The sequence below is a fragment of the Equus quagga genome, chromosome 12, assembly GCF_021613505.1.
Source record: "Equus quagga isolate Etosha38 chromosome 12, UCLA_HA_Equagga_1.0, whole genome shotgun sequence".
Taxonomy (NCBI): Eukaryota; Metazoa; Chordata; class Mammalia; order Perissodactyla; family Equidae; genus Equus; species Equus quagga.
This window is the reverse complement of record NC_060278.1, coordinates 84,862,759-84,888,399: the sequence shown is the minus strand read 5'-3', so window position 1 is coordinate 84,888,399 and position 25,641 is coordinate 84,862,759. Positions and strand designations below refer to the sequence as shown.

The window sequence follows — 25,641 nt, the reverse complement described above, 5'->3', positions numbered from 1 at the left end:
AAAGTAACTTGCCCCAGGTCCCACAGCTATTAAGTGGCAAGGTCAGGATTTGAACCCAGGCAATCTGGCTCCAGAGAGCCCATTCCCATGGGCAGGCCTGTGGACAGAGCTCTTCTACCAGCCCTCTGAGCTTTGAGGGCAGGAAGAAAGGGCCCCTCGTCCCAGAAAGAGCAGAGGAGGGTTTGGGGAGGAAGGGGGAGAGGCAAGCTCACCTTCCTCCAGTCCATGATGTCCTTCAGCCTCCGGAAGAGGAAGATGCCCTTCCCCTGTGACCGGGCCACCTGGGGGGGTGAGGTTGGTGAAGAAAGGTGGGCTCTCAGCTCTGTGTGCTTCCTTGTTGGCCCCTGCGCCCAGGCCCCTCCCCAGCACTTCTGTCTCCATCTTCCCCACGGCCCCCAGCCTTCCCCAGAGGAATGGCCCCTCCCGCCCCCTGCAGGGGCTGGGACAGTGAAGGTGCTAAGGCCAGGGGAGGCAGGGAAGCGGGGAGGAAAGTGCAAGACCGACCTAGCTCTCAAAGGCACGCAGTTGCATGCATAATACAAAAGAGCAGACAATTAAAAAACCATTTCCAAGAGTCCTGGGAACATATCATCCAATTCTTTTTTTGGAAATCAATTTGCCTTCCTAATTAGGTTTTGCTTCGGCTAACACTGAACTCACTCTGCCTTCGCTGAATCCCAGCATGGATAATTCATAGCTTCCCAGAGTCTAGGGGCTGGGGAATTTTTAATATCATGCAGAGCAGTCGGCACCAAAGGCATTACTCCCTCCTGTGACATTCCTCTACGATGTCACCTGCCTGGCCTTGCACACCCACAGCGCCAGGGAGCTTACCACCCTCCCCCACCTCCCGACAGCCCATTTTGTTGCAGGATAGCTCTAGTAAGCAGTCATCCAACAGGTATATATTAGGTGTCTACTGTGTGCTGGGCATTATGCTATAGCAGTAACCCAGATCTCATGGAGCTTTCACAGCCTAAACCGTATTGAGCTAAAATTTGCCAGCCTGGTTCTGGCCTCTAGGGCTTCCTAGAACAAATCTGATTATTGGGGCAGATCAGCCCTTTGATTATCTGCAGCCTCTGAGCAGGTCTCCCTGAGTCATCTTTTCTCCAGCATAAAGGCCCCCAGCGAGTGCGAAGTCTCATTTCCCTCTGTTCTCCTCTGAGCACGGCCCAGCTCGTCAACGTGCGGCTCTCTGTACAGTGTAGGGGCGGGCAGAGCTGTCAGGCCCGGCTCTACAGGTTGTCCACTGCATGAAGGGCTCCCAGGTGTGGGGGCAGTGGAAGCTGACACCCAGCCCTGCTCTGCCTGCAGTACTGTGCACCCTGGTTCAGGGCTATGTGTTCTCAGAAAATGGCTCGGGGACAGTCACATGGGCACAGTATTTTGGAAAGCAACTAATCAGTGTGCTCCAAGGGCTTCCAGCCATTCACAGCCATGCAAAGTCTTCATGAAAGATCACCGAACGTCAACAACGAAAAGACACTCAGCTTCATTAGTCTTCAGGGAAATGCAAATGAAAACCCCTAAAGGATACCACCACACACTCCCTGAGAACGGCTAAAATTAAAGACAGACAATGTCAAGTGTTGATGAGGACGTGGAGAAACTGGAACTCTCACGACTGCTGGTGGGAGTGTCCACTGTTTGGAAACTGGCAGCATCCACTAAAGCTGCACTAGGCACCCCCTATGACCCCGCAGTTCCTCTCCTAGGTACCTACACGACAGAAACACGTGCATATGGGCACCCATGGACATGTACAGGAACGTCCATGGCAGCCCAAATCATCATAGCTCCAACCTCGAAACTCCCAAAGGGATAAACACCCACTCAAGGAATAGTATACAACAAGGATCATTAACAATTACCCACATCAGTACGGATGAAGTGCATGAAAATAACATTGAGGGACAGAAACCAGATACAACGTAGCCATACTATATGATTCCAATTATTGAAAGCACAAAAGCAGGCAAATGAACCTATGCTGTTAGTGACTTGGGGAAAGTGGAAAAGGGTCTGAGGGGAGCTGTTGAAGAGCTGGTAATGTTCAGTTTATGGCCTAGGTGCTGGTTACTCGAGCGTGTTCACTTGTAAAATTTTATCAAGCTGTACTCCTATAATCTAGGCACATTCTGTTTTATTAAACTTCAATTAAAAAGTTTTTTTGAGGTTCACACGTTATGATGTAGGAAGCCCGGCCCCCACTCCCACTCCTGTTGGCTGCCTCCCCTACAGCCGTCCCCCTTGAGGCTTGACAGACCATATTCTTGTTTTCCCAGCCTCCCTTGCAGCTAGTGGAAACCATGTGACCAGTTTTGGCCAATGAGACCTAAGGCGAGATCGGCTTGGAGCTTCAAGGCTTCTGAGAAAGATTTCCTCTCTGTTAAAAATATTGGGATGGGAGTGAGAGAGAGAGAAAGACAGAGAGAGAGAGAAAGAAAGAAATGCCTGGCCCCTTTCCTTCCTTCTTTGAATGTCACAGACTGAGGAGGTGATGCCTGCAAATACAGCAGCCATGTCACATGGATGAGGTGACAAGCCTGATGACAGAAAGCCAACACACTGAGGATGCAGAGTGGACAAAGAGAAGGAGCAGGGCTTTTAAGGGCATCATTGAGCACATTCCCAAACCTGGAACTTCCTGCCCCCAGCTTTCTTGTTATATGAGATAATGAAATGCCTTTGCTGCTTAAAGCATTGTTGGTAACTGACATGCCTGTTCCAGGAGATGCCCTCCTAAGGGAATAATCCTACAGTGGAAAATAAACTTCCTGCATCATCATCTATCAGGGTTGTTAAGACTGGAAATCACCTAATAGCTAGCTCCAGCAGATTGTAGTTTCCAAAAGCAGTCACAACAATATTTCCAGTCCCATATGTTTTGCAGAACCTTGCTACCCCTGACCTCCATCAAGCGGTAAAGTCAATGTCCCCTCCTCTTGAATCTGGGCGAGCCTTTAGGACTGTCTCGAACAATCGTGCATGGCAGAAGTGACGTTGTGTGCATTCCAATGCTGGGTCATAAAAGTCAATACAGCTTCCACGCAGCTTTCTCTTTGGGGATGGGCACCCTTGGGACCCAGCCCCCGCGCTGCGAGGAAGCTCAGGTCACATGGAGAAGCCACAGGGAGGGCCACTGAGCCTTCCAGCCCTCAACTCTGGCTGAGCTCCCAGCCGGCAGCCGGCACCAACTTGCCAGCTGAGTGAGTGAGCCAGCGTGGAAGCAGACCTTCCTGCCCTCAGGGAAGCTGCCTCAGTGGAAGCTGGAGCAGCGACGAGCCATCCCTGTCAAGTGTTCCCCAAACTGGAGGCCCACGAGCTAAATAGGACACGGCTGTCGTTTCAAGCCATGGAGTTTTGGGGTGCAGCAATGGAACCAGAACACCAACTTTAGGAAAATGCTTCATAACAATGGCACCACCAGCAGCTAAGTCTTCTCAGATGTTCTGTATGTGCCAGGCACAAGGATTTACACACACTACCTCATTAAAGTTTTCTTTAAAACTCCTATATATAGGCATTAATATTATCCCCATTTTGCCGCCAAGGAAACCAAGGAACAGAGAGGCGAGCACTCTGCTTAAGGTTACCCAGCCAGTAGGTGACAAATTCAGGACAGTTAAATCTGTGCTTCACAAGCCTGGCGCTCGCGCACCTCCTGCAAAGTGCCGGGGAGAACACAAAATCACGTGATCAACATGGTGTGACTTCCGGGAGTATGACCTTTACTTGATAATTTGGGAGGAAAACATTTTTATATTATTTTTATAAAAAGATACATTATTGATTAGAAAACAATGTGAATGAATATTAGAATGAACCACGCTTTGATTTTGCACCACGTGTGGCCACTCGCAGCCTTGCAGATGTGGCTGGTGGTCTCCCCAGCAGCCCTTCCCTTTTTTCCCTGCCAAGAGAATCCCACTCAGATCTCCTCTTCCCCGTGGCCCTTCTCTCCGGGGAGGTCGGAGCCCCCGTGGTGGTCCCATGCCTCTCCCTGCCAGGTGATCGGTTCAGGGATGGAACAGCAGGCTGCCAGCGGAAGTCTGCTACAGGCACTTCTGGGAAGCTGTGTCTTCTTCAAATGGGACACAAGGCCAGGGGGCAGGTGGAGGGGTGAGGAGGTGAAGCTACACCTGCGGCAGCCGTTTTGTGACCGAGAGGAGCAGCCAGCCCACTGGGTTGGGAATTGATGATGACGTTCAGCGGCCCAATAAACCATCCCTGGAGTCGACCTTGCACCATTAAAGGAAATTCTCTGGGGTCTGTAAACTTGAATGAGAAAAAATTTCTCATCTTTATTTTCATTAACCACCCCCCAACCAGATTTTCACACTGCCTCCTGTTACGAACGCAGCAACAAATCCTAGACTACCAGCCACACCAAAGATGTAGCTCTCAAAAGAAATCAGTTCTTTTTCTATCGCATTACGATTGTTACAGATACCTCAAAATACTGTTTATGCTCATGATGACTTTGAAATTACGGTAACCGTTGGGCCTGCTGTAGCCTCTCTTTAATTGTTAATGAAAAACGCTTACATTTCTACAGCATGAAGACTGTTTTAATAGTTTGTGTGGCAGCCGGGAGAAGGCCCTCGAAGGCCTCCGACGGCGGGAGAGCCATGGCTGGGAGCGCCAGGCGCGGCCGCTGAGATGCAGGCTGTGCTCGCCGGGCGGGCCTCGCTGGCTCGCTGGGGCGGCTCCAGGCCAATGACCGAGGACTGCAGGGTCGTGAAGGCTGGCCCACTCCTGGGAGACAGGGGACGCCTCTGACAGTGACTTCAGCTTGAGGCCTCCCCGCAGCCTTGCTGAACTTCCTGTAGGCTGCACAGCAGTCTAGCGGCTTCCGCCCAACCTTCCCTCCCTGTCTCCCTCACTGGGGTCTACAGCTCCCCCAGCCTCCCAGGCGCCCTCTCCCTATTCTCTCACAGGCAAAACTCTGGTGTGTTGAATCTCTTCTTGGCGTCTGTTTCTCCAAGGACCCAGACTAACACGGCTTGATAACTGTTTTTCAATATAGCTGCTTTCTTTCACAATCAAGCCTGTGTTATGTGATGCTTTGGAAAACATTACTCTGTGACAGGGTCCACACATCTCACCAGATGCCAACGAGGCCCACGGCATGAGAACGGTCCAGAAGCCCTGCCCTCTCGTCGAGTTACTTTAATTGCATTCTCTGTTATTTGCTACCCAAAGCATCCCAACCCTTAGGAGATTTCAGTGAAAAAGCGTGAGAAGCTCCGATTGCGGTAAACCCGAGTCATGGAATGTTCAAATGCGGCTCTTCCTCTCCTGCAATTTGGACGGAGGCCTCCAGAGCAGAGGTTGGGTCCTGGGACGCCCACAGCCAGCCCCGAGTGAAGTGCTGGACCAGCCCCATGGACACACAGATAGACTGACAGACAGGCCCCGGTCCTGACAGCCTGGTGCCTGCCTCCCAGCCACATGAGGGAGGCTGGGGGAGGCGGTGTGGTCCCATTGGTCTGGGTCCCACCCACCTCCCCACCAACCCAAAGGGCCTGAGCTGGTGGGAGGGGAGAATGTTTAGACAAAAAAAAGTTTGGATCGAGGAAATTTTTACCCTAGACTGGACTTTTAAATGCCAAATCCAAGGGCTTGTTCTTATGGTCCCGAGAGTGATAGCAAAGCTCAGTGGGCCGGGCCTGGTGGGAGGAGGGGCCCCGCGGGGTAGCATGGAGGGGACGATGCGGCCTGCTCCCTTCTGAGTCCGACTCAACTCCCCTGTCCAGGACTATTCTGCTGCCAAAGAGGAAGATGAAAGCTCACAGGCCCCCGGGAACGGAGCAGAGGAGACCCCGGAGGAGAAAGGCAGGCCATCGGCTGCCCCAACGGGCCCGGCCACTGCAACCATGTGAAAATTCTTGTGTGTGGGTGGAGGAGAACCAACTGCACCACAAAGATAGGCCCTGTGGGAAGAGTGGAGGGATCCAGGGGACTTTTTCCCTCTATCTTCCAAATTTGGGGTTAGGTTCTATTTTTTATCATTTCCCCACCCCAAAGGAATCCAAGCAACAGGATCCCAGAACGAATGCTCTAGCCCCGTGCTTCTCAGAGTGCAGTGCCCAGACCAGCAGCACCCCCATAACCTGCGGTGATGATCAATTTTATCTGTCACCTTGGCTGGGCAAGGGTGCCCTGTTGTTTGGCCAAGCGCTAGTCTAGATGTGACTGTGCAGGGATCCTGTAGATGGGATCACGTCTACAATCAGCAGACTTTAAGTAGAGGATGTCATCCTGGATGACGTGGGTGAGTGTTATCCAACCAATTGAGGACTGAAGAGCAAAAACTGAGGTTTCCAGAAAAAGAAGCAATTCTGCCTCAAGACTTTCACATAGAAATCCTGCCCGAGTTTTCAGCCTGCTGGCCTGCCCCTGCGGGTTCCAGACTTGCCAGCCCCCACAATATCACGTGAGCCAGTTCCTTAGACACACACCCAAATGGCTCTGTTTCTAACTAGAGCTAGAACTAGAAATGCACCTTCTCAGGCCCCGTGACAGGCCTGCACCACGCCAGGCACTTTAACAAGCTCTTCAGAAAATTCTGACGCACTCTCACGTCTGAGAATTACGCCCCCACAGTGTCAGGACTCAGTGTTGTTCGAAATGCAGACTCTTGGGCCCCGCCCAGACCCGCTGAGTCAGGCTCCTCATCTTCACCAGGTGCCCCATGATTTGTGGGCACATTCAAGTCTGGAAAGCGCTGACCTCGGGCTTCCCAGGGGCACGGGGAACAGACGGTGTGGCCTGGACTCTCGGACATGAGAATAAAAATGGTCAATTACTGGGCGCCCGAGTCCCAAGCCCTTTATTTAACTTGTATGATTCACATACACGACATGTACAGCTTCACGGAATTCTCTCACAACCCTGTGGGCAGGCACACCTGTTAATTCCATTTTACAGATGAGGAAATGGACTGAGAGGGGTTGAGTAACCTGCTCAGGGTCACACAGCTGATAAGTAGCAGACACAGAAGTAGAACCCAGGCTAGTCTGACTAGAAGCACCCACTCTCCACACCCCACACCCCAGACGCGGTGCCTCAGCTATTCCGGAGAGAGGACACACACACACACACACACACACGGAGCCAAGATTCCTCCTCTTAATTACAGCTGTCGTTGTGTCTGCCGCTACAAAGGCCGTGGGCTGGGAAAGGAATCAACTTAATATGCGATTGTTCGTTCCCAATTACACAAATCACCATTTGTCTGAGAGGATAATGCTGGGAGCTGGAATGCGCGCAGTGGGTGACAGTGTTCATCGGCCTAACTCCTTCTGCTCCGGCTCCAGAGCCCTCCTCACTGCCCCTTCGCATCGCTGTCCTTGTCTGCTCCGCCTCCAAGATCCCATGCATCGGCCCACACAGGCCCCACAAGGAAGGGCTGCTCCCTCCTACGCGACCCCCAACTCCCTTCCTGAGGGCTGGCACAAGCCCAGAAAACATCAGGGGGCTTTGAGGAGGCCCTTAAAGGCTAGGGTGGCTTTGCGGTGAGGGAGGAAGAGGAAGGTTGAGGGCCTGGTAGGTGCTCTGCCACCCTCGGCCTCCACTCAGTTTCTGGGTCCCTAAACGGCTACCCCCAGATGCAGGGTCTTTGGGCATGCAGTTCTCTCATTCCGGAATGCTCTTCCCTACCTCTGCCCTTCTCCAGGCTGACTCCTCTGCATCCTTCAGGTTGCAGCTTAATGCTAATTCTTATAACAATAATAATAATAACAACTATCATTTATTGAGTACTTAATATGTGCTTTACCTGTGCTAACTCACTTATCACACAACAACACTATGCTATAGGTACTACAGTTATTCTCACTTTGCAGATGGGGAAACTGGGGCCCAGGGAAGTTAAGGAATCCGCCTGAAGTCACACAGCCAGTACGTGGTACAGCTAGTATTTGAACCAAGGGGTTTGGCTTCAAAGTCCAGTCTCCCACTTCTTCAGAGAAGCCTGCCTGGCTGGGGGACATCATCCCACTGTTTTCCCTCCCAGCACCATTCTCCTTAATAACTCTTAGCACAACTGTAATCAAGCATATGTTCCCTGCGAATTGTCCACGCTCAGGAGAGCAGAGACCCATGTCTCACTCGCCAAGGGCTGTGCCTGCAAAGCGCCTGGTTCTGTGCCTGGCACGGGGCAAGTGCTCAGTGTTTGTGGAGGCTTAGACACGGGTCTCAGGCTCCTCCTCTTTAAAATGAGGTTGGTACTACCTCCTCCCAAGGGCCATTATGCGAACTGGGGCATTGCTAGTGAAACACTTGTCACAGCCCGGCCACCATTTCCTTTCACGTCAAGAAGACAGGTGGGGGTCTAAGCTCCGGTGAGGCTCAGGATCCCTGCCCTGGTGTCCTGAGGATCACTTGCCCACCTAGTGAACACTTATTGAGCACCTGCATATACCAGCAGTCACAGCTGCTGGCTCCACACACCTCAGGGAGGAGGAGATGAAGTTGGCCCTTCAGGGGAGCAGGCAGTGCAGCCAAGGCTGGATTCCCAGGCAGAGTCCTGTCCTGAGAATGTGCCCTGAAGGATCCCTGCTCTAGTGTCTAGGAAACCCTTCCTCCTGCCACCCTCTCCCCAGTTCCCAGCAATGGGCACTCACCGGCTTCATGATCCAGGTGATTCCTGGGTTTTTGCGAAACTCCTCCACAAACAGGTGGTACTCGCATGGCATCTCAAAGGTTTTGGGGAAGAAGTCGCACTTGGCCGCCTCCAGCTTTCCTGCCTCACGCTCCAGCTGTTTCCGGAATCGCTTCAGGTTCTTCACCATGTAGTTCTTGCGGGTCAGCTGAGCAGCAGGATTGGGGGGCAGGGGGGATAGGCCCTTAGTACTTGTGCCCACTGCCCTGCTCCGCTTCTCAACCCACCAACTGCCCCCAAACCCCTGCAGCCTCCACCCTCTGGCCCACAGAACAACAAGAACAGTGAGAGTACCTCTGACTGAGGGCCTGCTGCTCTAGAATTATCCCCACGTTCCAGGCCCTGAAGGTTGTCAGCTGCCCAGAGCTATCCAGCTAACGGGCAGCACAGCCACGGTTTGACCCCAGGCCTGTCTGACTCCCAAGTTCATGTTTCTAACCGCAAAGCTGCACTAAACTCTTTTTTTTTTTTTCTGCTTTATCTCCCCAAAACCCCCTGTACACAGTTGTATATCTTAGTTGCAGGTCCTTCTAGTTGTGGGATGTACACTAAACTTTTAAAATCTCCTACCACTGGCTCCTCCAGCCCCGTCTGTGTGGTCTGGTTTCTCCAGACCTCTCTCCTATCTCTAGACTCCAAACTGCTCAACTTGCCTCACCCTGAAATCCCCATAATCCCTCAAGCATCCCGCCCCCTTTGCACCCGCAAGCCAGCCTGCCCCTCACATCTCTGGTGCTAAAAAGCCAACCAGCCCGTGACTTCAATCCTCACCCCAGGACAGCTGTTCCTCAGGTCTTAGCTCCCTCCCCCTCACACCATTTTGCTCCTCATATGCCTAGTGCACGCAACTATTCCCCACCTGGCACGAATCCCGAACTCCCTCTTACTTTTCCATTCTGGTCCTTGCCCCCTAAAGCCAGCTCCTGCTCAGTGCCACACCCAGGGACGTGAGTTGCAGTCCCCTGGGCCCACGCAGCTCACCTCGTAGTGGTTTCGGAAGTGGCTGATCCGCACGTGCTCGTCCATGTAGGTGTGGTCGAAGTTCTCCCGGAGCCAGCTGACATCACACCAGTAGAAATCCCACTCCCCTTCGCTGAGGGTGGGGTAGGACAAAGGTCATGACCTGAGGACCTCAGCACTGCTGGGGGTCAGGGACCCAGAGAGGTGCAGCTGAGGGGTAAGCAGCAGTGTGTCCATCAGGAATCAGGGTGGCCGCTGTGGGCCACTGCTGCCCACGATGTGCTATTAGGCCAGAGGGAAAACTAGAGAAAGGTTCCTACAGAAATCCAGGCTGCTGGCTTCCTTTGAATAATCAGCAGATCTGGCCACACTGAGCCCAGATGCCTCCTGGCACCTATTGGCTGGACTGAGGAGTGGCCACCAGGTTAGACAGGGCACGCTCTCTCCAGATCACATCCCCACCGCTCTGCATGGCCCATGACAACCAACCAACCTCACCTGATCATGCTACCCACCTGGGCTCTGGAGGCGTCTCCATTGCCACCCCCCAGCCCACACAAGCAAGCAGCGGAATTAGGTAACATCTGCAACCCCTTCCCAGCTCCAAAGGCCCTCCTCTCACTGAGCCCTCAGCACAGCCCCAAACAGTGAGAGCTGACTTCGAGCACGCCTGCAGCTCTAAGTCGGGGGCGGCCTCACTCGCTGAGCACACGGCAGCGTCAGGATTCACCCCAGGCCTGCCTCACTCCAAACTCCAACCCCCGTCTTCACCACCACGCCAGGAGAGGAACAGGAAACCAGACTAAACCATCAAATCAGACACCAAGCTGGGGTGCGGAGAGCAGGGGCCCGAAAAAGACGTGATGGGAAATCAAATAACACCACCACGACTGCTTCCAATTTTTTAAGTAAAAAGTTACAGATATAAGTGAAGCACCACGTATATTCCTGCCTGATTCTATCTCCTTCTCTCCTGCCCCAAAGGGAGCTATTAGCCTGAAGTTGGTATCATTTCTGAGTGTCTTTATAGTGCTACTATCTGTATGTGTGTGTGTGTCTCCAGATTTAGCACAAGGCATTGTTTGGCACATTTGAAAACTTTCTAGTGGCTAGTACTCACACAGTGCTTACCACGTGACACACACTGTTCTAAGTACTTTGAGAATATTAAGTCCTTGATCCCCATAGCAACCCTAAGTGCTAGGTTCTGTTATGCCCATTTTACAGATGAGGAAACTGAGGCACAGAGAGATTAAGGAACTTACCCAAGTTCCTACGGCTAGTAGGTGGCAGAGCAGGATTGGAACTCCAGCCATCGGGCTCTAGAGTTCAAGCTCTGTGGTTAGAACCACTCCCGTCTGTTTCCTTCTAAAACTTGCTTTTTCACCAACCCTTTGTCTTAGATGAACGAATAACGCATTATTCATTCATCCAACACATATATGTTGAGGTTGTCCTGGTGTCAGAGACAGTGCTGGGCGATTGCCAGGGGCAAGGATACAGGAGGAAATGAAACACCTGGCCAAGTGGTGCATAGAGTCCAATGAGGAGGGTTAACAACAGACAAGGAAACAAATAAATAACTCCATGATGAGGAAACGTGAAACACGCCACAAGTACTCCAGGAGGAGGCCATGACACAGGGTAGCTGAAGGACCTGTGTTGGGTGGAGGCCACCCTGTGGAGGTGACATTTCAGCTGAGATCTGAAGGGCAAGGAACAGCAGCCAGGCCAAGAGCACTGGGGAGAGGGTTCCAGGAGAGGGAAGGGCAGGAACTAAGGCCCTGAGGTTGGGAAGGGCATGTTCAAGGACGTGACAAAAAGCCAGAGTGGAGGGAGAAAGGTCAAGGATGTAGCTAAAGAGTGGGGTGGGGCCCAGTCAAGCAAGGCCTTGCAGACCATGGTGTGGAGTTTGCATTCTTTTCTAATTCTGAAAGTTCGTCCATTTGTACCCCATCTTCACAACTATCACATTCAAGTTGCTCTTAAATCACCCAGGAAGACATTAACTGCTCAACAAGGCCAGCAGGGATCCAGGTTCCTCTACCCTCCCAGTCTGCCATCCTTAACATGTTGTCCTCATGCTCATCACCTCAGGCTGATGACGGTTGCCACAGTTCCAGGCATCACATCAGCATGCTCAGTGGGAAGCAAGAGAAGGGACAGCTCTGGCCGCATCTGTTCCAAACTCTGACCTCACAGACTGACAGTCTGAACTGAGATGTGATTCTGCCTGGAAATAGCAGACCCTAGGTTAGATCCTAAAGGATGAGGCCTCACATTCACAGGGCCAGGTCTTGTGTAAAGACCCTGGCCTCTGGTCCTTCCTGGTTTGAGGATGCCTGAGGCAATTTAGGATCAGCCATGGAGCAACTTGCTTCGTGGATTCCCACATCGTCAGCATCAGACAGGTGGGCCCTCTTCCACCTGATGATGGAGTGAGGCTGAAGAGGGGCAGGAGGTGGCTTGAGGTCACACAGCAGGTCAGGACAGTGCCCTTCCCCATACACCACCCCCACCTGCCAGTCACCTTGCTGTCATCTCCCAACTCCCCCCGCCCCCCATCCTGCACTACATTCAGTTCTTTTGGATCCAGGGAAAGAAACCCCATCCCGATATTAGTGTGATACATAAGAGAGCCAAGAAGGAAAATCCACAGTGGCTGCCACCATCGCCATCATCAACATCATTATCATGGTCGTAATATTCCCCAAAGTCCCAAAGAGAGGACTCCGCCATCTTGGATTACCTGTACCACAGCCTGCTATAGACAACTCCTAATTTTCTGTGGGATGATTTAGTCAAAGCCTGTCTCTTCCGCTAGATCCCAGCACCAGGCAGCAGGAATCATGGATTCAGCCATCCGCTCCTTTGCTCATTCATTCACTGTATGGCTACTGGAACAGGGCGGAGATGAACCTGGGACTCCGCAGACAGACAGACCAGGTGCAAATCGTAGCCCAAGCCCTTACAGGCTGAGTGACCTCCAACTTGGCATTTTTTACTCTTTTGTGTCCAGTTTCATCATCAGTAAAATGGGGATGATAACAGCACCTACCCTGAAAGTTTGCTGTGATTATTTATAGAGGTCATGCGTGAAAAGTGCTGAAGAGCGCCTAGCAGGCTTAACTGTTGTTTTGCAACAAATATTTATTGAGCACCACACGGGGCAGCTGGCTGCCTCACCCCTCGTATCCATTCTCCTCTTTTTCTATAGTAATAGAATTCCCAACATTTACCTGGGAAAATGTAGTCTACACTTTCCAGAATAAAGACTACATTTTCCAGATTCCCTTGCAGCTAGGTGTGTCCAAATGGCTAAGTTCCAGCCAATGAAACGTGAAGGACTGTTAGGTTGGGTCCTTCAAGGGCAGGGCATGCCTTTTCTGGCCTCCTTCCTACCTATTACTGATTGGAATATGGCTGTGAGGCTGGAGCTCCACCTGGGACCATGAGGACGAGGGCCTCACTCAAGGGATAGCAGAGTAGGAAGACGGAAAAAGATGGGGCCTACATTTTCATACCATCTCTGAACTTCCCACATCCGGGCTTCAATGGGAGAGATAAATAAACTTCTAGTCCATCAAAGTCTCTTTTACTTTGGGTCTCTGTTACATACATCCAAGCCTTACCCTAACTAATATTAGCACCTACTATGTGCCAGCTATTGTAGGCTTATTCTTCTCAGTATCTCCTGGGGCCAGTACAGAAGAAGAAACATAGGCTTAGAGTCAAGTAACTTATTCAAGGTCACAGAACTAGTAAGTGGCCAGAGAAAAGCAGCCCTTGACCTGGACTGTCACTGGAGGACTCAGCCCAGCAGATCTGTGACGGATGTATTCCTTGTTTCTACTGAGAGCCACAGCATACTGGCTGTGGATTAGTAAACTGAACTGGGTTTGAATCCTACTTATGTGCTGTGTGATCTTGAGCAATTGGGTAGATACCTCTGAACATAATCATATCCTGCTGGATGGTTGTAAGGCCCAAGTAAGACAGAGACGGCATCAGTAATGCACCTGATACACTGTGAATGCCAAATAAATGTCAGCCCATGTCACAGCCAAATTGGGACAAGTCCCCGTAGCCACCCAGCAGAACTGGGAGAAAAACAAAGGGAGACAGGACCTGTGAGGCAAAGGGAAGGAGGGATGAGGTTGGAGGGGGTGGTGTCTTACTCCTTCACTTCCACCCATCCCGGCCTGTTGCGAAGGACGTCCATGAGAGTATTCATAAGGGTGGTCTTGAACCGGATCGATGCTCTCTGCTCTCTGCAAGACAAGCCAACAGAATTCTTTCTCAGGATCAACTACTTCCCTAGGATGGTCCAAGGATAGGAAAAAACAGGGAAGAAAGAAAGGTCAAGTTCCATACTTGGAAATGCCAAAACACAGAATTACCAAATTTCAGAATTTAGCACCATAACATGCAACACTCAATCAAGTTTAGAATTACAGAATTTTTGAATTGTTGAAAAATAATAGCAATCATTTTATTTGGTACCCACTATGTGCCAGGCATGGTCTGATTCCTTTACATGTGTCATCACAAACCCTTATATGAAATGATAAGTATTTGCAAATCCCCTTTTCTGGCACTCATCTGGGAAGATGGAGCAGATGTCCTTTTCCCTATTCCTCTTCCTCCTACAACTAAAACCCTAGAACATTACATATAAAACAAACAAAAGAAGACTCTGAAAGGTGGACAGAAGAAGGCAGACTGGCTAGGGACCTCGACCCAAGGAACAACATGGTGGTGAATTCCCCGGGTTTTCTTTTTGCCTCATAGATCCCCAATGTGAAGATGAAGAAGTGGGAAGCCTGAAATGCCAATGGACACAGACAAAAAAGCTCTCTCAAAAGCCTCCTTTCTCTAGCCAAAGGAGCAAGACAGACTTAGACAATAGCTCCTCTACTCCAGCCAACTGCCGCAGAAACAAATCTGTGGCCCACCCCCACTCACGCTAGCAAAGGCTGAGTGGGGAAACTAGACTTCTCACAAGGTTGTAATAAAGCACCCCTATTCCCCCTAAGACCCCTGCTAGGTGGTGTTGGAGACGGTCAAAGATGGAGCTGGGCTTTTATCCCTAACAGGTGGTAGTAAGGCTCCCACCCGCACTGTGTCAGTAGAGACCATGTGCCTAGGCTTCCACCCCCACCTGGCAGTAAGGAGGTGCCCTTTCCCCTGTAGGTTGATGTCAAAGGAGGCCTAGTGGACAGTCAGGACTTTCACTACCACCCAGCAGTAACAAGGCTACACACCCAGTGGTGTCCATACGGGCGAGGTGGGGAGCAGTAACAAGGGACTCCTAACCCTCCCAGTCAGAGTGGTATCAGTGGAGGCCTAGTGGAGCCAGAACTCTCACTCCACCCAGCAGTAAGGAGGAGCCCCCTCTCCCCTCAGGTGTCAATGGAGGCCAAGAGGGGAATCTGGACTTCTACCCTACGAGGCAGCAATAAGGTGGTACTATGTCCCCTTCTCTAGCCAGAGTGGTGTCAGAGAAAGTCAGCTAAAACAGGTTTAAATAAGGTCCAGAGTTCTATAACATAATACCCTAAATGTTCAGGTTTCAATTGAAAAATCGCTTGTCATACCAAGAATCAGGAAAATCACAATGTGACTGAAAGACAAAAAACAATCAATAGACGCCAACACCAAAATGGCCAAAAATAACCAGACGTGTTAGAATTTTCTGACAAATATTTTAAAGGGGTCATTATAAAAATGTTCCAGTGAGTAATTAAGAACACATTTGAAGAACATGTGCCGAACACGGGAAGAAAGCAAGGACGCCCACTCTCACCACTCTCATTCAACAAAGCACTGGAAGTTCTAGCCAACGCAACAAGGCAAGAAAAGAAAATCAAAGGGATAGAGATCAGAAAAGAAGATAAAAAAACCTGTCCTTTCCTGCACATTACTATGTTAAAAATTCCAAGGAATCTAAAAAAACAACAACTCATGGACTAATAGGTGAGTTCAGTGAGATCACAGGATATAAAACAAACAGACAAAAATCAATTGTATTTCTGTATACTACCAATGAACACTGAAATAAAAAATACAACTTACAATTACTTAAAAAAAGAAATATTTAGGTGTAAATCTAACAAAATATGCACAGGACTTATGTACTGAAAACTACAAAATGCTAATGCAAAAAGTCAGAAAAGATCTAGATAAGTTGAGAACCCCACTGAGTTCATGGATTGGAAGACTCAGTGGGGTGGGGATGCCAAGTCTCCCCAGATTGGTGTGCGGATTTAATACCATTCCTGGGATCCAAATGCTAGTAAGATATTTTGTAGATATAGATAAGATAATTCTAAAATGTATATGGAAAGGCAGAGGAACTAGAATGTCTAAAATGATTTTGAAAAGAAGAATAAAATGGGATAAATCAGTCGAACTAATTTCAAAAAGTATTATGTAGCTATCGTAATTAAGACTGTGTGGTACTGAGAAAGGGAGACACACGTAGACCAATGGAACGGAACAAAGAACCAAGAGATAGACCCACACAAATATGCCAATTGAGTTTTGACAAATGAACAAAAGTAATTCAATGGAGGAAAAATAGCCTTTTCAACAAATGGCGCTGGAGTAATTGGATACGCATATGCCAAAAAGGAACCTAGGCCTAAACCTCATACTTTACACAAAAATTAACTCAAAATGGATCACAAACAAGTACAAATTGTAAAACTATAAAACATAGGAGAAAATCTTTGGGATCTAAACGCTAAGCGAAGAATTCTTAGACTTGACACTGTAATCATGGTCCTTAACAGGAAAAATTGATAAATTGGACTTCTTCAAGATTAAAACTGTTTATGCCGGGGCGGCCCTGTGGCTGAGTAGTTGAATTCGCCCACTCTGCTTTGGAGGCCCAGGGTTTCGCCAGCTGGGATCCTGGCTGCAGACGTGGCACCGCTCATCAGGCCATGCTGAGGGGACATCCCACATGCCACACCCAGAAGGACCTACAGCTAGAATATACAACTATGTACTAGGGGGCTTTGGGGAGAAGAAGAAGAAGAAAAAAAAAAGAAGATTGGCAATAGATGTTAGCTCAGGTGCCAATCCTTAAAAAGAAAAAGGGGGGGGGGGGAGTTTGCTCCTTGAAAGACTCTGTTAAGTCAATACAAAGACAAGCTACAGACTTGGAGGGAATATTTGCAACCACATATTTGACAAAGGACTACTATCTAGAATACACAAAAAATTCTCAAAACTCAACATTTAAAAAAAATTCATGGCCAATAGGCACATGAAAAGATGTTCAACATCACTAATCATCAGGAAAATGCAAATCAAAACTACACTAAGATATCAGCTTACATCTGTTAGAATGGCTAGAACCACCAAGAGAAAAAATAAATGTTGGAGAGGGTGAGGAGAAAAGGGAACCCTCATACACTACTGGTGGGAATGCAAACTGGTGAAGCCACTATGGAAAACAGTATGGAGATTCCCCAAAAAATTAAAAATAGAAATACCACATGATTCAGCTATCCCTCTACTGGGTGTTTATCCAAAGAACTTGAAATCAACAATTCAAAGAGATTTATGCACCCCTATGTTCACTGCAGCATTATTCACAATAGCCAAGATGTGGAAGCAACCCAAGTGCCCATCGACTGATGAATGGATAGAGAAGATGTGGGATGTATACACAATGGAATACTACTCAGCCATGAAAAAATAAAATAAAATTGTCCCATTTGCAACCACATGGATGGATCTTGAGGGTATTACATTATGCGAAATAAGCCAGAGAAAGACAAACACTGTATGATTTCACTTATATGTGGAAGATAAACTAACACACGGACAAAGAGAATAGTTTAGTGGTTACCAGGGGAAGGGGGTTGGGGGGTGAGCACAAAGGGTGAAGGAGTGCACGTATATGGTGACAGACAAACAATAATGTACAACTGAAATTTCACAACGTTATAAACTATTATAACCTCGATAAAAAAAATCCAATTAGAAAATGGGGAAAAGACATAAACAGATATTTCACCAAAGAGGATATACAGATGACAAATAAGCACATGGAAAGATGTTCAACACCATTTTTCATTAGGGAAAAGAAAACTAAAATGACAAGGATATGTCACTACACATGTATCAGAATGGCTAAAATTTAAAAATGGTGACAACACCAACTGCTGGCAAGGATGCAGAGAAATGGAATCACTCACGCATTGCTGGTGGGAATATAAAAGGTCACAGCCATTCTGGAAAATAATTTGGCAGTTTCTTTAAAAACTAAGCATGCAACTACCATACAATCCAGCAGTTGCACTCCTGGGCATTTATCCCAGTGAAACGAAAACTTATACTCACACAAAAACCTGCACGTGAATATTCATAACAGCTTTATTCATGATAGCCCCAAACTGTCAACAACCCAGATGTCCTGCAATAGGTGAATGGTTAAACAAATGATGACACATCTACACCATGGAATACTAGTCAGTAAGAAAAAGGAATAAACTATTTATACACTCAACAACCTCGATGAATCTCTAGAGAATTATGCTGAGTGAAAAAGGCCAATCCCAAAAGGTTATTATATATTGAATGGTTCCATTCATGTAACTTTTCGAAGTGACAAAATTATTGAAATGGAGAACAAATTAGCAGTCACCAGGGGTTAAGGACTGGATGGGGAAGGGATTGTCTGGGGGTGGGGTGGGGGGGGGGGGGGGAAGTGGGTGTGGCTATAAAAGGGCAGTATGAGGGATCCTTGTGGTGATGGAAATATTTTCTGTGTCTTGACTGTATCAAAATCAACATCCTGGTTGTGAGATTGTTTGATGGTTTTACTCTATGTCACCATTGGGAGGAACTGAGTAAAGGGCACATGGGATCTCGCTATATTATTTCTTACAATGGCACATGAATCCATGGTTATCTCAAAGTCAGTAACTGATTTAAAAAATTTAACACATCTTTAGAAGTCTGGATAATGGCTACCTTTCTCGGGGGATGACTGGAAGAGGGCAGGAGGGGCATTTCTGGGGTGCTGGGGATGTTTTGTTTCCTGATGTGGGTGTATTAAGCTTAACAAAAATTCATTGAGCTGTAAACTTATGATACATGCACCTTTCTGTATAAATAACATAACTCTATAACAAAATACAGCACAAAGAAAGCTAAAGGACGGCTATAGGTTAAGAAAAATATTTGCAATGCTTATAATCCATAAGTATATAAAGAACTCCTACAAATCATCTTTAAAAAGACAAAAACTCAATAGAGAAATGCCTAAAGGATATGAACAGGCAATTCATAGCAGAGGAAACTTGAATGACCAATAAGCATGTTAAAAAATACTCAGCCTTACTAATAATCAAGTAAAGGCAAATTAAAATACCAAGGAGAGGACCTCTACTTCTGGTTACCATATGAAAGGATGCGAAAGACTTTCACTCCACAGGAACAAGAAGAAAAAAATGTACCAAACAAATGTCATACTTGTCCATGGGGCTAGTGGAGAGCAATGGACAGAAGAAACCTTGACAAACTGATTCCAGAGAGAAACAAGCCCTTCGAGGGTGAGCAGAGAGAGGTGACAGTTTCCCAATCTAGGTGGGGGGCTGCTGCCAGGTCTGGTGTGAGCAAGTGGAGGAATGAGCCCGCCTGGGACAGAGACTTTGCAGGCACCAGAAGAAATCAGCTGAGCTTAGACAAGATGCAGAGTGTCAAAACAAATCAAAATGTGGAAGAAGTCCACTCCAAAACCAAACCTAAGCAAAACCAAATGGTGGCGATTTTGCTTAAGAAAGGAGCAATAGAGAAAACAGAGTAAAATGGAGAGAAAACCCATACTTCTGCGCATTTATGAGGCGTCTGCCTTCTGGCAGCCCAGGCAGAGCTGAATCCAAAAAATACCAAATGAACGAATGAAAAAAACTGAACTGCTCCCTCCCAGGTCAAATACTATCGAGCTAAAAATGGCAGCCCAGGAGGCTGGGCTGGGGGAGAACTCGTTGTAATCAAAGCTTCAGCCCTGCCCGTGCTCAACTCAGCCTCAGGAGGAATCTGGATGATCAGCTTACAGGAAAGGCTTGCAGGCTCTGGGAAATCAATCAATCAATGTCTCTCTCTCTCTCTCTATATATACATATATGGGTGTGGGTGTGGGTGTAATTTTTTGGTTCCACTGTTTTGTTATACACAATGTCAGAATGCAATATAAAAAATATAAGACACAGTAATAAAGCAGAAAAATGTTATGCAAAATCAAGAGGAAAAGAGCCAATTGAAATAAACCTATAAATGACACAGTTATTGGAATTATTAGATAAGGACTTGAAACAGATATTATAAATGTGTTAAAGGATTTACATGAGAAGATGGATATAAAGAGTAAATACATGAGTTACTGCCTAAAAGAAATTGAAAGTCTGAAAAAGAACCAAATGGAAATTCTACTGCTGAAAACCACGATATATGAAATTAAAAATTCATAGGATGGGCTTGAGAGGAGATTGAATATTGCAGAAGAAAGGATGCTAATGTTAGCCAAAGGGGACAAATTTCCAGTTATAAGTGGAATAACTTCTGGGGATCTAATGTACAGCACGGGGACTAAAGTTAACAATACCGTATTATACACTTGAAGCTGCTGAGAGTAGATCTTAAGTGTTCTCGCCATAACAGCAAGAACAACGAAATGGTAATTATGTGAGGTGAAGAATGTGTTAATTAACCTTATTGTGATAAGCATTTTGTGATATATACGGGTATCAAATCATCACATTGTACACCTTAGACTTACACAAGTCATATGTCAATTATATCTCAATAAAATTGGAAATTTAAAAAAAAAGATAGTAAATTTGAAGGCAGGCCAATAGAAATGATTCAAATGGAATTAGAGAGAGAAAAAATTTAAATGAACAGAATCTCAGAGCCTTGTGGATAATATGAAGCAATCTAACATAGATGTCATTGGAGTCCTGCAAGGAGACAGGAGAGAGCATAGGACAGAAAACATTTTCTGAAAAAAATGATGGTTGAAAACGTTTCCAAATTTGATTAAATCATCAACCCACAGATCTAAGAAGCTCAATTAACACCAAGTGAATAAATACAACAAAAAACACACCAGGGCAAATATAATCAAATTGCTGAAAACCAGAATAAAGCCTTAAAAACAGCCAAGGAAAAAAGACACATTTCATACAGGTGTGTGTGTATTACTGCCAGGGGGTGGCCGAGGAGAGACAATGCAAGTGACAGCCGACATCTCATCAGAAACAATGCAAGCCTGAAGACAAAGGAACAGCCTCTTTCAAGCGCCTAAATTAAAAAAGATCAACCTACAATTCCATATCCAGTAAAATTTTACAAAAAGTGAAATAAAGATATTTTCAAATAAACAAAAGCTGAGAGAATTTATGACCAACAGACCCACACCATAAGAAACACTAAAGAACTTTCTTTGGGCAGAAGGAAACTTATACCAGATGGATACTCAGATCTATAAGAAGAGATAAAGAGTGGAGTGAATTTGAAATACTTTCTTCCATGTCTTAATTTTTTTAAAAAACCAATTAACTATGTAAAACAAATATAATAAGAATATATTGTAGGGTTTACAACATATTTACAAGTAAAATATATGACAAAAATAACAGCACAAAGGATAGAGGCGGGTGTCAAAGCATGCTGATCTTGGGTTCTTACACTGCACACGAAGTGCTATGACACTGATTCAAGGTAGGCAGCAACAAGTTAAGGAAGCATGTTGTAATTCCCAAGAGTAGAGGTTCTTGAAGTGTGGTTAGAGTATTCTTCAGGGTCCCCAACTCTCTTCCAGGAGTACACAAAGTCCTCCCTTTTCCAACCACATATCTTTGAGAGCCTGGATTTCCTTCCTATTCTTCCACCAAAACAACAGATCGAATACAGATGATCTGAGAAGCTGAATGTTTTTTATGAAGCCAGACATTAAAGAAATTCACAAAAATGTACAACAATTACTACGTGTCTCAGTAAATTTAGGGGAGGGAGAATATAGTTACAGTTCATGAAAATAGGTTATTTATGCTGCCATGTAATGAACATATTACTGCTTTTAAAATGAACTAATAGATATTTTTTAAATTTATCATTTTAAATTTCTAATGGGAGTAAATATTAATAAGTATAAGCCACATCAACAAAAGTTAGAGTTCACAAAAATTTTTAAGTTGAAAAAGGATCCTGAGCTCAAATTTTGAGAACCACTGCTCTAAAGGAGTAAAGTATTTAAAATTAATCCAAAACAACCAATCAAAATCCATCAGATTGAAGAAAATGTTTAAAAGCAGACAAATACCAAGTGTTCACAAGAATGGGGAGAAAGTATAATTATTCTACAACGCTGATGGGAGTCTAAATTGGATAAACCTTTGGAGAGTGATTTGGAATATTAAAACCATATATACTGTTTCACACACATCAGACTGGCAAAAATATAAAAGTCCAAGTTTTGGCAACGTGTTAAAATGGAAACTCTTCCACTACTGGAAGAAGGCACTTTGGAGAACCACAGGGCAGTATTTATTTGGTAAAGTTGAATGTGTACATACTCTACACCCAGCAACCCTATCTTAGCTCTATTCCCTAGATAGATACCCTACACCTGTATTAGGCAATGTATGTACAGGGATGCTCATTTGTAATTGTTAATATTTTTTAAGGAAACAACCGGAAGCACACACTGTTGGTGATCCACCCTTATCCCTTGGGCATTCGCCATTCCTGAGCATGCCAATCAGAGGGCTTTCCCTGCCAGCACCCACAGCTCTTTACCTGAGAGCTTTTTCTGGCCCCCAGAGTCTGCTCAGCCAGTGCTTGGAGCAGATCTGAAGTACCAGGGAGTTAGCTGCTACCCTCCTGAAAACATACAACCAGAGACGACTGGAGTTGATGGCTAAATCCTCCAGCTCTCTCATCACTCATTTGGGGTGAGTGTGAGGTGTGGTCCATACTGTCTCCTGGGAATCCCCAGCGGGATTGAGCCTCACTTGCCCCTAGCAATAACCTGTCAATAATGCACTTTTATTGGTTTCTTTCCCTTAGCTGTCTCATTTTCCCACTTTCCTGTCAATGCTTACTGAATAACCTTGCAAATAAACTGCTTGCTCTCACATCCTTGCTTCAGGAGGAAACCAATATTAAGACACAACCTGGGGCCAGCCTGGTGGCACAGCGGTTAAGTGCGCACGTTCCACTTCAGTGGCCCGGGGTTCACCGGTTCGGATCCCAGGTGCAGACATGGCACCTCTTGGCAAGCCATGCTGTGGTAGGCATCCCACATATAAAGTAGAGGAGGATGGGCATGGATGTTAGCTCAGGGCCAGTCTTCCTCAGCAAAAAGAGGAGGATTGGCAGTAGTTAGCTCAGGTCTAATCTTCCTCAAAAAAAAAAACGAAAAGAAAGAAAGTATATATATAAAAAAAAAAGATACAACCTACGTGCCTTTCAACAGGAAGATAAATAATTTGTGGTATACAATGGAACACATAGTTACAATGCATCTAGAGCTACATGCACCAGTATGAATAAACACTGAAAACATAATTTTGTGTGACAAAAGCAGGTGTGGAATACTAATAACAGTATAATGCCATTTATGTCACTTGTATTCCTAGCTACTCATGCAGCTGGGGTGCCCATGTGACACAATTCTGGCCAATAAGATAAAAGCACAAGACTGCTAGGGAGGGTGGGAAGCTTTTGTTCTTTTGATTAAAAAAAAGAGAGAGAGAGATGTGAGTTGAGACTTCCCTCCCCTCTTCTTCCCATCTTGATCATGAGATGAGGGCTCGAGCTGTAGCAGCCACTTAGTATCCATAAGGAAAAGGTCAAGACAATCACAGACACTTCCGCTGACATTGTTGAACCACTGCACCAGCCCTCCAGACTCTTTGTTATGTGAGGAAAATAAATATAATTTTTTAAAGATACTATTAGTTGGATTTCCTATTACTTGTCGCTAACCACATTTCTAATTGATATCTGCCCTAATAAAATGGAAAGGATAAGTCCTATTAACTGAAGTGCCCTTTGTCTTGTTGGGATGGGAGTGAGAGTGTAAGTAATGGACATGATCTGCAATAGGGTTGAATTTCTCTCCATAAGAGAGTGAGAGGTTTAAAATCGGTGGGATAGAGTTCGCGTAGAGAGAAAGAAGGCAAAGAAGATGGGTGCTGCATGAGAGAAGGGTCAGAGACCACACATGTCCTCCCCAGTGGTGGGTTAGCCAGGAAGGACTTTAGAAAGAGTAGAAATATTGAATGAAATAGAGAATAGCAAAATCTAAAATATTTGCCACGGTGCGTGCGATGTAAACTGCCTCCTCTAACTCCTCACAAAAATCTTCAGTAAAGTCTACACTGCTCACTCCTGCTTTGTGCAAGTGGATTCTGTTTAGGAAATTCAAAGAGACGCTGAGTTCTGCACCCAGGTTATTGATGCAGGGTGAAGCAGAGGATCAGGGGAGTTGACATGTGAGTTATCAAGTCAACTTCATGTGGCTGTTGAAGGAGGCAGGAGAGCATAGTTAGATACAATTCAGGCCCTGGAGTCCAACAAGCTGTGCTGCTAACTGATCCTATGGTTTTAGCAAGTTACTTAGCCTCTCTGGGCTTCAGTTTCCCCATCTGCAAAATGGACACAATAGCAGTATCTACTTTTAAAAATGACGGTAAGGATTCAATGAGATAATACAAATAAAATGACTAGCCCAGGACCTGGCACATGGGAAGTACTCAATAATTGCTTATTATTATAATATCATTACCATTATTGAATTAGAGAAGGGAGAAGGGAGGGATGGAAGAAGGGAAGGAAGGAAGGAAGGAAGAAGGGAAGAAAGAAGGGAGGGAGGGAGGAAGGAAGGAAAGAAGTTAGCTTGTTAGTTCTGTGTTTATTGGATGGGTGGGACCACTCACCGCTCTTTTCCCTTTGACAGCCCATGGCCCTTGTAATTTTGATTCTGAAATGAGAAAAGGAAAGTGATGTAACTGGTTTTGCACAACCATTCTGCCTTCCCAGCTCAACTTACTGCAGATATTAAAATGCTCAAACCATCAGACTCAACACTGCACAGAGCCTGAGGCAGGAAGGTCCAGCCTGGCCAAGTTCTCATTGGTCAATACGTGCCCAGCAACTTGGTCCTTGGAATGAACCCCTAAGTATCCAAGTGCCCACCTCGCTGTAGGCTTGTTCCCCAGGCATGACCAGTATAGTGAGTGTCTGGTTTTCAATGCTCCAAAGGTCCGACCATGAACCCCAGTTTAAGGGCTGATCTCAGCAGGCTCTGTGAGAAGGATCTGAACCTTCTGCTCTAACCTTGAATGTTTGATTAGACCCATCATCCAGAGGGGCTGGGTCAAAGACTCAGAGTAATGTTAAGTCCTTCTACCCAAAATGGACCTTTCAAATCCTCAAAGGATGGTGGGTGTTATTCTGATCCAACCACGTCCAAAACAGTTTGGCTCTCAGTCCTGGTAAGGCAGGTATGAAAAAAGAAATCAAAATTGGTCCTGCGCAGGATGACCTTTGCAGCTTGGACAGACTTGCCATCTGTATTAGTTTTCTATTGCTACATAACAAATTACCACAAACTTAGTGCCTTCAAACAGTGCAAATCTATACCTCCCAGTTTCCACAGGCAAGAGTCTGGGCACAGCTTAGCTGGATCCTCTGCTCAGGTCTTTCAAGGCTACAATCAAAGTGACGGTTGGGGTTATGGTTCTCATCGGGGCTTGAGGTCCTCTTCCAAGATCATCCAGACTGTTGGTGGAATTCAGTTACTTGAGGTTGCAGGACTGAGGTCCTTCTTTACTTGCTAGTTGTTGGCTGGGGACTGCTTTCAGCTCCTAGAGGCCACTTGCAGTTCCTTTCAATGTGACCCCCATAGGCAGTTCATAACACGGGTGTCACTTTCTTTTAGGCGAGCAGGAGCACGGCCCTCTGACTTCCAACCCACCTCCTCCAAA

General features: G+C 46.6%; 1 protein-coding gene across 2 annotated transcripts in view; it reads right to left on the bottom strand.

The window, feature by feature from the left end:
• TTLL9 (tubulin tyrosine ligase like 9) overlaps positions 1-25,641 on the bottom strand; it is a 47,039-nt gene that overhangs the window by 19,079 nt on the left and 2,319 nt on the right. For both annotated transcript variants that reach the window (XM_046678222.1, XM_046678223.1), the window contains exons 2-6: positions 24,592-24,635; positions 13,810-13,902; positions 9,653-9,764; positions 8,634-8,819; positions 213-281 (exon numbers count right to left, since the gene is read on the bottom strand). In XM_046678222.1, the coding sequence (XP_046534178.1) occupies positions 213-281; positions 8,634-8,819; positions 9,653-9,764; positions 13,810-13,902; positions 24,592-24,635 (504 nt within the window). The remainder of the gene's footprint in view (positions 1-212; positions 282-8,633; positions 8,820-9,652; positions 9,765-13,809; positions 13,903-24,591; positions 24,636-25,641) is intronic.